Below are 12369 nucleotides of genomic sequence, written 5' to 3'. Positions count from 1 at the left end.
CAGTGATATTACATGTTTCTCTTTGGAGCTGGCTGGCTGGATATTTATTTATTTTTACTAAAATCTCCTTTGCTATGGAAAAAAAAAAAGTTTGCAGATTTCACATCTATTTCCATACAAAAGTTTCACCAAAGAGCTTTTGTTAACAGATACTCTTGTCAAAGCAAAATTAATGCTGAGCTGAACTACAAGCATTTGGACCTTATTCTGTTTCCTGAGAATCTCTGAAAAGCTTAGTTTTCATGCTGCACTGGAATGGAAACAAATTTTGAAGCTTTGCAAGCTTTCACAGAACAGATCTGTTGGCCTCTGGCCACTGCTACTGCCTCCTCTTTGCTTCAGCGTGGCCTGGCCAACTCGCTTCAGTCATAGCTAGCACAGTGGTCAAAAGCTAGTTTGTGCTCAGGCCTATTCAGTTTTGTTTTCTCTACTGAGACACCAAATTTAAGTGCCAAGCAAGGTCATTTGTGCAACACTGTTTTGTTACGGGCTTCTTGCCATTAGAAATCAGATGTCATCAGACACATTTTAAGTGCTTCTCCAAACAGCCATTGGAGACAACAATTGACTTTACTGACTTCCACTGGGTTTGAAGTAGTGGTATAGAGGTGCAGAACTTTTTACATGTTATACATATATAATTTTTTTATTCCAGCTTTATTTAACATGATTCAGAAACAGTTTTAAACATTTGATGATGACAAAAAACAACTAAGGATGTATGCACAAGATAGGGAGAGGGACGCAAACTCAGCTTATATTACCACCCAACATACTAAAAAAAAAAATATTGTTTCTCTGATGCCCTCTGGTTGTACTAGTACCACAAGGCTTAAAAAGTGCACATTTCAAAAATGCTGTTGGCATTTGTAGTTGCATGTGTTGTTCCACTGATTTCAGTTCCATATAAAATATAATTAGCGTGACATAATGTTAAGAATCTAGGATAGCAGGACATGTACTGAAGCCTCTAGACATATATCCCACATGCCTACAAGTGAGTGGTGCACAGTAGTGGCACTCCCCTCTGTCCTTTTTCTATGTGTAGCAAAGTACTTTCCAGCTGCATTTTTGCAGGCAATATGAGATAAAGCAGATAATTTAATCACATAGTTACCTTGAGCTATAGTATCGCTGGGCTCTTGGATTTCTTTTTCCTCCTTCTCTTCTTGAACACAGGAGGCAGCAGCCATTTGGGCAAGAGCAGATGCACAGTTAGCAGCAACTCCTGTAAAGCAACAACACAATTACTGTTTAACCAGCATTTCCTCCCCAATTGCATGCAATCTCAACAACAGGTTGTGTCAATGAAAGTTGGAAAGTTGGCTGGATTATGTCTATGCTGTAGGGAGGTGGGCTCTATGGGGAGTCCTATAGGTTCCTATCCAAGACTGGAACAGGATGCTGCTTTTCTCTCTCCCAAATTACTTCAAGGAAAGTTACCATCCTATTTTATGAGTCTGCCAAGACATCCCACATGCAGCAGTACCTAGAGCACAGCTCAGCCGGGCTGCCCTCCTCAGTCCATCCAGGCTCAGGCAGATGGAGTCCTTCTCCTTTTGGTTCTGCTCCTTGGCTCCTTCTGCTCCCAAAATGAAGGCCAGCCCCTTGGAGCTGCCTGCCATGCGGCCAGTCAGTGGTGTGGACAAAGTGTCAATCAAGTTCTTCCAACAGCCGATTAAAAGGTATCGGGCAAAAGCAACTCCTGGGGTGAGAAATGCATTACTACTACTACTGGAAAATAACAACACAGCAGCTTTATCATCAGTGGTAAAAAATAAGTCATATTTGTCTTCTTCATGCTGGACTACCAATTCACATGTAGGATGTACTGACATACTTCCCTCAATCCTTAAATTGTTGTTCTAAAACACAATTTATCTGAATATGCTTATGGTATATAACAACCCCCTGCTGGTAGACACACTTGTGCTTATAATACAGTCTTAATACCTGCAACAACAGAATCATCTGTCTTCCGGTTTTGGGAAAGAGGGGATTGAGCTGAAGCAGATGCCATCAATTGGCCACCAATTGCACTGCTTCCCAAGCCATCGATGTCTGCCAGAACATCAAAAAACAACAGATTACTATTCGATACACAGATGGTATAAGGAAAGCATCTCCTACTGGCTCTTTGTTCAAATAAGTATTAGTGCTCCTGACTTCTCAGGTATGTTTTTTAGTTGCTCTTTTCTGGCAGCCTTGTGAAGCCTTGGATAAACATGAGCTGTGGCATCTTATGCTTTGCCCAGTATAACTAACGTTTTCTTGAAGAGGGGAAATATGCCACTCTCAAAAGCCGCCCCCTCTCCTCCCCGCCCCCGAAGTTACAGTCAACAGAACTCTCAGCAAAGATTTCACGGTATTTCTTACAGTTCAGAACTTCCCACACCCTTATATCTCTACATTTCTTAATATAACCTTTCAAATCTTACTAAATCCTGTATCTAGATGTTCCTAGACTTCAGTCTGAGTTCTCAAGATGCACTGGGATCCTATATCCTAAATGCGATTTTTAGTAGACCTATGTAGGTTCAATCTCAACAAAAGAAATACAACCCTTTCTCCAACACGACAAAAGACCAGCTTCTCACAGATTGTTTAATGTTAGGGACGTCAGGTTGATTTCCTTTTTAGCAGCCCCTGTCTGTCTGTCTCTTCTCCACATACTTCATGGCTATTGTTTTTCCAAAGCGTTTCTTTCAGCTTCCCAGCTCAATAGCTAAAAGCAACACTGAGCGCAATACAATCAGCAAAAAACTTTCAGAGCAGTGCTCTTTGATTACCAGTTAATGGCTCAGCTGAAGCCAGCGTTCTCCCTGCATACACTGTTTTAATTACCTCTTTGTAATCATACAGTATACACATTCAAGTAGACAGTGCATTTTATATAATACAGTATCATAGACATCCTGCTGCCTTTCAGCTGATACCATTCGATTTTTTCCCTCAAATGAAGCTAAGGATTGTTTTTAAGAATTTGTTAGAGGTGCTCCAGGTTTTCAGCTTCTCTCTAGTGCCATTTGGCATATCCCTGGCATAGCACAAGTCTGAACCAAGGGGAGCCCAATCTGTGGAAGGCTTCCAGGATCAGATGCCACTATTTATATTTGTACTGCCCACAGGCACACTGAAATGGCTTTGCTATGACATCAAGAAAACAGCAGCTTTACCGCTTATCATTAACAGGTACCACGTCTACCAGAACTGAAGCTGACAGAATTAAGAGATGTTTTGGTTCAGTGAACAAACCTACTCTCCCTGTCTCCCAGGGACAGTTTGTTTTTAAACCCATGCTTCAAAAGCTTTCTGTCTGATCCAAAACAAACACTTAAGTACCTGCCACAGTTAAGTCTCATTCCTTCTCTACCAGTAATTTCGGGAAACACCACGTGTTGCATGATGACATGCTGTTCTGTACGCAATGCAAAGAAGCAGCATGTTATTGTAGTTTGTTTTAGCGCATGTTTGGAAGTTAGCCTTGCCACCATAACATAGTACTGACCGGTCAGCATGGTGATAAGTGGAAGGCTGTGCTCTTCAGGGCTTCCCCAGTATCCAGCTTCCCCCAGCATGTTCCTTTCTAGTACCTGGTGGTACAGTTCTTCAACCCAGGTCTGGGAAAATACCATCAACACACCACTGGACTGGACCTGCTTCATGAACTCCTTCTGCAGAGAACCATAAAAGCCAGATGTAAGACAACAGTAAGCCCTACAGTATGAGCCTCATCCCCTAGACCTACTCCTGAGCGTACGGGAATGCAGGAGTAGAAATGAAGTTATGCAAAAATAAGAATTAACCGAGGATCGCAATGTGTCTCTATGGTGGAGAATGACATGATAAGGAGCTTTCCCTTCTCTTATTGCAGTTCATGTAAGATTCAAATCATAATGACAGCTCTTGCACAGTGACAATAGGACATGCTGATCTCTCACTATTTCTACAAGGTAGGGGTAGGATCTCAATTCCAATAAAAAGAAGTTGTGGCACCTAATGCTGCCTGTCCAGCAATCAGGCCCTTCTGCATTGAACAGTCACCACAGATGAACTGGGGTCCAATCAGATATCTGAACTATTTTCAACAATACTTAGGTCATGCTCAGGCCTGTTGTGCACAGTGCTGCCCCTAGAGAGGTTCTAAGTCACAGATTTGCTCTTGCAGCTGCTGAAGAACATACCAGAACTGATTATGATGTTAAAATCCACTTGTTTTTGAGGTCTTCTAGAATATAAATTCTCTTACATGGGAAGCTCAGCAATAATGGTACATTTTAACAGAATTTTTTGTTTTTCATTTTTGTGTTCCATGTATCACCGATTTTTTTATTTTTAGGACAACTCCGAAACAACTTCTCTTGAGCAACTTAGTTGAAAAACATAATTCATGTTTTATAAGTCCTGCAGCCTTCAAAACAATTTTTAAAAAGCCCAAGAAGCTGAGGAATCCCAGGTGCCACAAAAATCATCAGTTCGTATTACTAAAACCTAATTATTTTTCACTCTAACTTCTCATGTCTTCATCTGTGTAAATACAAATCAAGTATTAAGCAAGAAATTTGTCGTTATGCTCAAAAGCAATTGCAAGATGAAAGAATGCCCCTTGATAACGTGCACTAACAATACTTGCTGCATCACATGATGCTAATGAAGATCTGTTCTGAAGACAGAGTATCCATCAAAATGACTGCTACTTTAATGATAATCAGTAAGCAGCATTCATTCCTCCCCGAATTACAGAGAAGCTGTGTAATTCAGATGCATGACATTTATCATGCAAGATTCATACGCAGTTTGGAGAATGCTTCATTTGCAATTATTATTTCTCCACTTAGCAAGCAGCCTGAAGGCTTTACGTGTGGGCTGTTTTATGTGAAAGGCAGCAAAACAAATTTTATTTTTTTAACAGTTTTCCCATATTCCCCAACTCACCAGCAACACAGGGGCTTGGGCAGGCTTCTTCCTGTAGTAATCCGAGTTGGCCAATTTTAGGTTGAGCAGCAGAGTGTAATGTGAGACCATGTAGAGACTGTCTGCATTCATCAGAGTCTGGAAGCTGAAATTTAGGTTTCCCTCAAATCCTGGTGAGTGCATCATACCTAACAAAAACACCATGTGAGCTCTCACATTTTACACAGATTTTGCCTGGAAGAAAAAAATCAGAAACTAACCCTAGCATTTCAGCAGCAACAGATTGCTAGAATAGTTAATGAATCATCAGTAGAAATTACTCTACTAAATGTACTAGAATAGAGAATAGAAAAATAAGTAGTCCATCTAGAATGCAGTGCTGCAAGGCAAACTGAACACTCCAGTCACAGTCCAGCAAAGCAAGATGCTAAATTTGAAATACACAAGCAGCACCAGTATTCATTGGGATGACTGCCAGGTACAAAACAAAGGGCAGGATACATCTGCAATGCTAACTGGAAAGGTGAGGTAGGAAGGGGCAGAGCGTACCCTTACGTACTTAACTGAGCATACTTAACTGAGCATACACGTTGCACCAAGTGGTGCTAATGAGGGTGACAGCCCTTTTAACCCCCCAGTAAATCTGTCCTGGCCAAGTGAGTTGTTGGATGGGGACTGGAGTGCACAGGACCTTGCAGGATCAGGCTGTAATCACCATTCTCTCCATGGTCTAGAGGTATGTGGACAAACGTTTTGGGCGAAGCTGGCTGGAACTCGTTACAACTCCAAGCCCTGTTTAGTTCATACAAGACCTGCTTTCTCAATAGCTGAGCACTTGCAGCTCTGTCAGACCCATAAGCCTCAGTACTCCTGAAAACACTATTTGTATGAAATGACAGCCTACAACCATGCCCAGTGGCACAATCCCTTCTTCCCAGGTAGGACGGATGGCACATACATTTTCCTCTGAGTTAGCTGACCTACTGGTAGAAAAACATAAATCAAGTATGAGCAATACCTAATTGAATCCCCATGATGTGTAGTTTGAGCCATGAAAAAAACAGAAGTATTAGGACTCCCCCACGTGACCCACAATATTTCACGGTTTTCACACCAACTGTGAAATCCATTCATATAATGTCAATCAGGGAAGATTAAGGAGTAAGCTTTATCCTAGAGGAATGTTGAAATGAAACAAAAAAACAGTTCCAAGGCTAGTTACATGATGAAGCAAAGCTGTGTCATTTAACTGCTGCAGTGGTTTACTGTGAATATATTCCTCCCACCATAAAGCTCATGCCTCTTCTTAGACAAAATACAACAAACCATTAACATTTAAAAAAAAAAAAAAATCCACACACAGAAAAGAAGCAAATGTTTTTCTTGCCTCGTGAGGGTTTGAAAGCTCTGTGCTGCTGCCTTCTCGGACTTTCCACTGTCGTCACTTTGGGGGCGTGGATAAGGTGAGTAACTGTTTGAGGGCGGATTTAGAAAGAGAGTAACTGTTCCAGGGTGGGTCTAAAAAATGAGTAGCTGTTCAAGGGAGCAACCTTTGTCGAAGCAGGTTGATAGGCCTGGCCACAAACCATATGCACACGGGTTGGCATGTGCTTGGGGTAGATTCCTCATGGTGCACGTTAACAGAGAATCTTTACCTAGTACCAAAACTGCAACCACGTGCTTGAAAGTAGCCTGTGAGTAGCTCCAGTGACTCCTTCATCGCTGAAGGCAAAGATGCATCTTAACACTTTGTTGGATGGAGGATCATGATATTGATGTAGCTAGAATATATCGATTTGATGCCTCATCTCTCTTAAATATGTACCTTGGAGACTAGAATCTGCTAGAGTAATAAAAACCTCAAGGCAGAGAGGTATATAAAAGAAAAAAAAAAAGAGCCCACTTTATTTTGCATTAAAATATTTAAAAAAATGTGCAACCTCCTATACAAGACTACAACTAAAAAGGAAGGTGTATAACTGCACATAAAAGTGGCTACTATATAGCCGGCATGTATTTAAGCACCCAAAAGTGTTTGGGAAAAATATGGTCCCTAACTTCCTCTAAAATACGGGAAAATAAACAACTGCATTTGAGGGATGCTGAGATCTCAAAAGCAGATTAGCTGATGCATATACTTGCAATGATGCTTAACAACATAAAATCTTGCCCCTAAACGCTAAAACTGAAAAAAGGTGCTAAAAATGTTTGCTATGATTATTCACACAGTGGCACACTATTTTTAGAATTAATGCCTTGACACTGCAGTTCATGAGAATAGTTATGTCTGAATTAAGAGAATACTGATCATCAACTTGAATTATAAAAATCTGCCAGCTATAACAAACAATGAGGTTAGCACAATATCTTAACAGAGACAACAGTTCATTTAAATTGGCCAGGTAAAAGGAGATCCTGAAAAAATGCAAACTTTATGTTCTGTGCAAGTCAAGATAATATTGAGAATTTTTAGATAATTCGGTATTTTTTACGATAGACATCACGCTCCAGTGTCACTAAGGAATTTTTTGGCATTGGTTTCATCTGGCAACAAGGAGGAACTTTCTGAGCAAAGATGAAAACTGTAGATTAGGAAGTCTTTTAACCAACTGACTTCCAAATTTTAATTTCACCGTAACTCTGCTTAGCTGACTTCACTTTTTCCATGCCAGTGCCTCAAATTCCTATCTCCATTCATTGCTTTTCAATCCTACGAAAACATAATAATATTACAATACTATTTAAGGACCTAGCCTGTAGGAAAGACTACTAAATTGTAGCTACTGCATTTTTCCCCAAAATGTACGAAAAATTGAAATATGAAACAAAGCAGTTAAATAAGGTCTCTCAGAAACACAAAAATACTGCTTCTGCACTGGCTGGTCTCAGAACTGCACCTGCCTCTTTTCTCAACTCAAACCTTAACCAATACTCAAATTTCCTAATGTATTCTTCAGGAATTATACATGAATAAATGTTGTACGTACAATGAATAGGACCAGTTCCTCTAACTCATCACCTAATTTGTGCCTTGAATTGTTGGTGCTAACGAAGGAGTCCTGAAGTAAGGACTCAAATGTTGCCTATAGAGGCAGATCAGACTGGTGTCTCGGAAGCTCTCCAGGGGGAGTTCCTGCCCCCAGACACGTGCTTCAACTTTAGTAAGTCTCTCTCTCTACAGGTCTTCAAACTCACGCTTCTCTCACCTACACAGGAACACAAGACCTCACCTCAGGAGGACTGATGGACTTTTGCTTAAGATCTGAGGTACAAGTTAAGGGACTGTTTCAGCTGGATTGAATCTCATTCCAGGTGTCCAACTGAAACATGATCTGCACAGATCTTGTGAGAGCATAAAATTACACCTCTGTAACAGCCACAGCTCTACAAAAACACCAGGATATCTCTTCCAAGCTATATTAATACAGTAACTTGCTACTACATATTTTTCCATAATTCCTTATTGAGTGGCATCTTCTAAGAGCACTTCACCAAATCAGACTGAAAACATGGTATACATTTTTAATTACAGATTTAGCCATGGGAGTGGCTTTCTTAGGAAAGTGAAAGGTCTTCCTTAACTCAACAGTCTAAGTCCAAGACTAGGTATCTTTTTAAAAGAGACGTACAAACCAGAAATTATGGCCTTAATGCAGAAAGAGAGTAATATTCTTCCATCTTCTCACTGTATTACTCATACTGAATAACAAAAAGAGCAGTGTTTAGTCTTAAAATCTGGAAGTCTGCTAGGTCTACCTCTTCCAATGCTTTAAAATGTTCTAAACAGATTTGACAGACAAAAGAGAAAAGAAGTGGTATACTCATGCACAAGGGAAGAGGTGCACAAAAGTTTGAGCTGCAGTTCTAGTCCTGGTCTTTTGGCATAACCTCACTCATTTTCAGGAAAAAGAAATCCCTTGTGACAGAAAGGATGCTTTTGAGCACCTCAATTAGGAATGTAATTAATATTAATGTTCCCTTTAAGATATCTCAGCTCTATGATGTAACATGGCCAATGTTTCTTAAGAATGTCATCTACCATATTCCTGAGTTAGGGCTTATTTGGGCAGCATTTAAACAGGATATCAGGAATATCAGCTTATTCACCCAGCTTCATAACTAAATTATGCTGTATGATGATGGGAGGCATCCCTTCTGACTCTGTATGAGTTTAATGTGTGTGAGAGAGCACAAATGAATGAAGCAATGATTAGGAGAGGAGCAATAGGAAAGGCAATTGTGGTGAATTAAGTTAAAGAAACAGAGAAATATATTTTAACAAACATTTCCACTTTGGCCACTGTCAGGAAAAAGACACCCTTCTAAAGATATATATATTTATACACATTTTAAATACACTATCAACAGGACAAACTAGCCTTTGCATGGCGTTTTTTTGTTTGATTGACCAAGTCAAGATCCCAAAGGTTCTAACCCTGAAAGAACTGCAGGTATTTGATCTCTTAAAGGTAAGATCTCTAACTATTTTTCACTTGGCCTGGGCTTTGAGCTTTGCATTTCCTGTAATGATAGATAGCAGTATTAAGAAAAACAAAAGAGTGAAGAAGAGAGTCGCTCCTCTTTTCTTATCCTTTCAAGAGCTTACTGCTGTGGAATTTTTATCACCTTCTTTGCAAGACTGGCTTTCTAACAGTAATGCAGTGATGTACTAAGCTACTTAAATCTCTTTCAAAACAGGTGATGATCCTCCCCACACCCCTTTCATGCTAAGGGGCAGCCCCAACCTCTCTTTAATGACAACATGTGCAAATCTTCTCAACACATCTTCACAAACCTGTGAAGAGGTATCTTACTACAGAAAATGCGATTTCTCTGTCGACTGAGGACATAATCCAGAGCCTGTTAAGAGTTAATGGATTGACCTCCCTTTAAATCGGTGCGTGCATATTCAATTTGCTTTGCCCTAAATGAAGTGTGCTGCTGTGGAGGAATGTGCTTTGTAAAGCACAAACCTCCTTATTCTAGATATGTTCTCTGAAGATGAAATCCTACATAAGAATCTGTGTAAGTGCTGTCACAGTGTGCATGCTGGTTAGACAGTAAATATTTGCTTGCAAACCTGAGCAGAAGGTTGAAGAGAAGCTCTGCAGTGCTCCATCCACCTCCTCTATGCTGGGAAGAGCTATAAGCCGAGGAAGAAGAGCTTCAAGTGACTGGATAAATAGCCGTGCACTGTGCTGGTCTGCTTCTTGATTTTTCAGCAATTTCAGAGAGAGAGCAGCAGTACGTAAGGACCTGTGACCTGGACAATCCCGTGGTGTCTGCTCCTCGTCAGCCAGGGAGCAATTGTCAGAGCCTATGTCCGAGACATCTGACCTGCCTGAGTCCTTCTCTGCTGCCATGGAATACTGATCGCATGAATCAAACTCAGTCCTAGAAAGGTCCTGGTCATCTACACTGAAGTTACTTTCACTGTATCTGGATCCATAGGACCGGGTCTTGCAATCAACTGATAAGAAGTTAGTTATATCTGGATAGACTATGGTGTGGCTTCTCTGAACAACATCTGGCTGGTCGATGGTTTCTGACTCTGGTTCTCTATAACGTATCTCTTTGCTTTCGTGTCCAGTTGGAGATGGCAGTGAGTTTTTTTGACTTTCTGGATTATCCTCTGGAGTTGTCTGTCCCATATCCCCTTCCAAAGTGGTCTGACCAGTGTCTGTGGTAACACTAATGCTAATATCAGGACTCTTCTCATTTCCTGATTCCCAGGCAGGATTTTCTGAGGACAGGATGCGCCTCTGCCACCTAAAGTCAGCATCATTGATCTCCATGGAGTCCCTGCTCGTCTCAGTTCCATCTTTCAATTCTTCTAAGTGCCGGAGCAGCAGCTGGATCTGCTCTTCACTAAGACCCCTTCCTTGGCTCAGCTCATCTAATGCTCCAAGCAGGGCAAAGACGCAGGACACTGAAGCATAACATGCTTCAATACCACCTTTGATGCACGCTTCTGTCATCCCATCCATGATACTACAATTAAAACAGAGTTTATTTAAGCGATGCAGCACACATAGTGAGCACGTGTCACTATCACCCAACACATCCTCCATAACCAGGAAAAAAAGAAGTGAAATTATCCTGTAAGACTACTCCTGAGAAAGACAACTAGTATTAGAACAAATTATTATGTCTTGCATGTGGACATGGTCATTCTGTAAAGGGAGTGCCAAGCAGAGAAACAGTTACCGTGCATTTGTACCAGCATGCACAGTATGTTTTCCATTACAGACAAGCACTTACACTGAAAAAACCCTCAACACCCAACTGAAGCTAAATTTAAAGCTGTGTCCTGAAAATTATCTTATCTACAAGATATGATCTTTATAAGAACTGAGAATCCTTCTTGCTCAATCTGACAATGTTTAAATTTTTGATTACCTCCTTTGACTTCATCTTGGAAATGTACCTCTAAATAAGCACACAGTTATTTCATTGCAAGGTTAGGGACCCAAACCCCAGGAATTTCCAGCTTTAAACCAACATATCTGGATATTTTGGCAACTCCACAAGGTAGTTATCTATGCCTTTACAAACAGGCCCAGACTGATGACAAACCAGTAAAAGCTTTTACCCCTCTTCCATTTTCACAGCTTGTTTAACCAGGGAGATACCCTGGCTCATATTTGGGTATGCTTCTGAAGCTACAACTGTTTAAGGGATCTGTGTGCACAAGTTTAAGAGAGAAGAGGCTAAAGGAGGAAACAAAACGTACAGCTTGAGAAGATCCAGATGGGACTTCCTTTTAGAAATAGGCCTCTTCCTGGATTCTGACTCAGAAGAGCAGGGCCCTGCCAAATCACACAGCCGCCGAGGACTGCCAAGTATCTGAAAGGAAAGGAAACAGAAGTTTCTAGAGGATTATCTAAGCATTATTTAAATACAATAAATGAGTCATACTTCTGTCAAGCCCTGGAACCCGAGGTAGCAGTACTGTAATTTCTCACAGCAAAGGAAAACAGCACACTGATGTTCTACTTATTAAAGCTATCTTTCCTCTTTTTAAAGGCAGAAAAGCAGAGATAGAAGAGCAGAATATTCAACAAGAATCACATATAAAATGTTCTCCACTGCTTTACATTTTTGACCGAATATGTTTCAACCGATACTGCACACAAGACAATCTTTATGCCTAAATATAGAGCAAGTATCTTGCATTACATTGTATACCAAAGGGGCGCTTTCTCTTCAGTCACCCAGTTACGAAATGATAAGAGTCATGCAAAGATAGGCAAAGTGATTCCTTCTGACTCAGCCTGCTGGGTGGCATCCTGTTAATGCCCACCAGGAAATACAAGGCGGCTTTACAAACAAGCCCATATTAATAAGCAGAAAGAGGCAACAGATACGTCCTGCAAGAAACAGCATTAGACTGAGCTTTTCCTAAAACTTCAATTGTCATCTTGCTATGTTTAAAATTACAGGAAGACAAGGGCC

General features: G+C 40.7%; 1 protein-coding gene across 1 annotated transcript in view; it reads right to left on the bottom strand.

Moving 5' to 3' along the window:
* KIAA1244 (KIAA1244 ortholog) overlaps positions 1 to 12369 on the bottom strand; it is a gene marked incomplete at its 5' end in the record, with an annotated part of 74806 nt that overhangs the window by 26106 nt on the left and 36331 nt on the right. The window contains 7 exons of the mRNA XM_009581429.1: positions 1118 to 1228; positions 1490 to 1705; positions 1954 to 2061; positions 3509 to 3674; positions 4936 to 5102; positions 9995 to 10905; positions 11648 to 11760. Of these exons, the coding sequence (XP_009579724.1) occupies positions 1118 to 1228; positions 1490 to 1705; positions 1954 to 2061; positions 3509 to 3674; positions 4936 to 5102; positions 9995 to 10905; positions 11648 to 11760 (1792 nt within the window). The remainder of the gene's footprint in view (positions 1 to 1117; positions 1229 to 1489; positions 1706 to 1953; positions 2062 to 3508; positions 3675 to 4935; positions 5103 to 9994; positions 10906 to 11647; positions 11761 to 12369) is intronic.

This window comes from Fulmarus glacialis, unplaced genomic scaffold (genome assembly GCF_000690835.1).
Source record: "Fulmarus glacialis isolate BGI_N327 unplaced genomic scaffold, ASM69083v1 scaffold2747, whole genome shotgun sequence".
Lineage (NCBI taxonomy): Eukaryota > Metazoa > Chordata > Aves > Procellariiformes > Procellariidae > Fulmarus > Fulmarus glacialis.
This window is presented reverse-complemented; position numbering and strand designations above follow the sequence as displayed.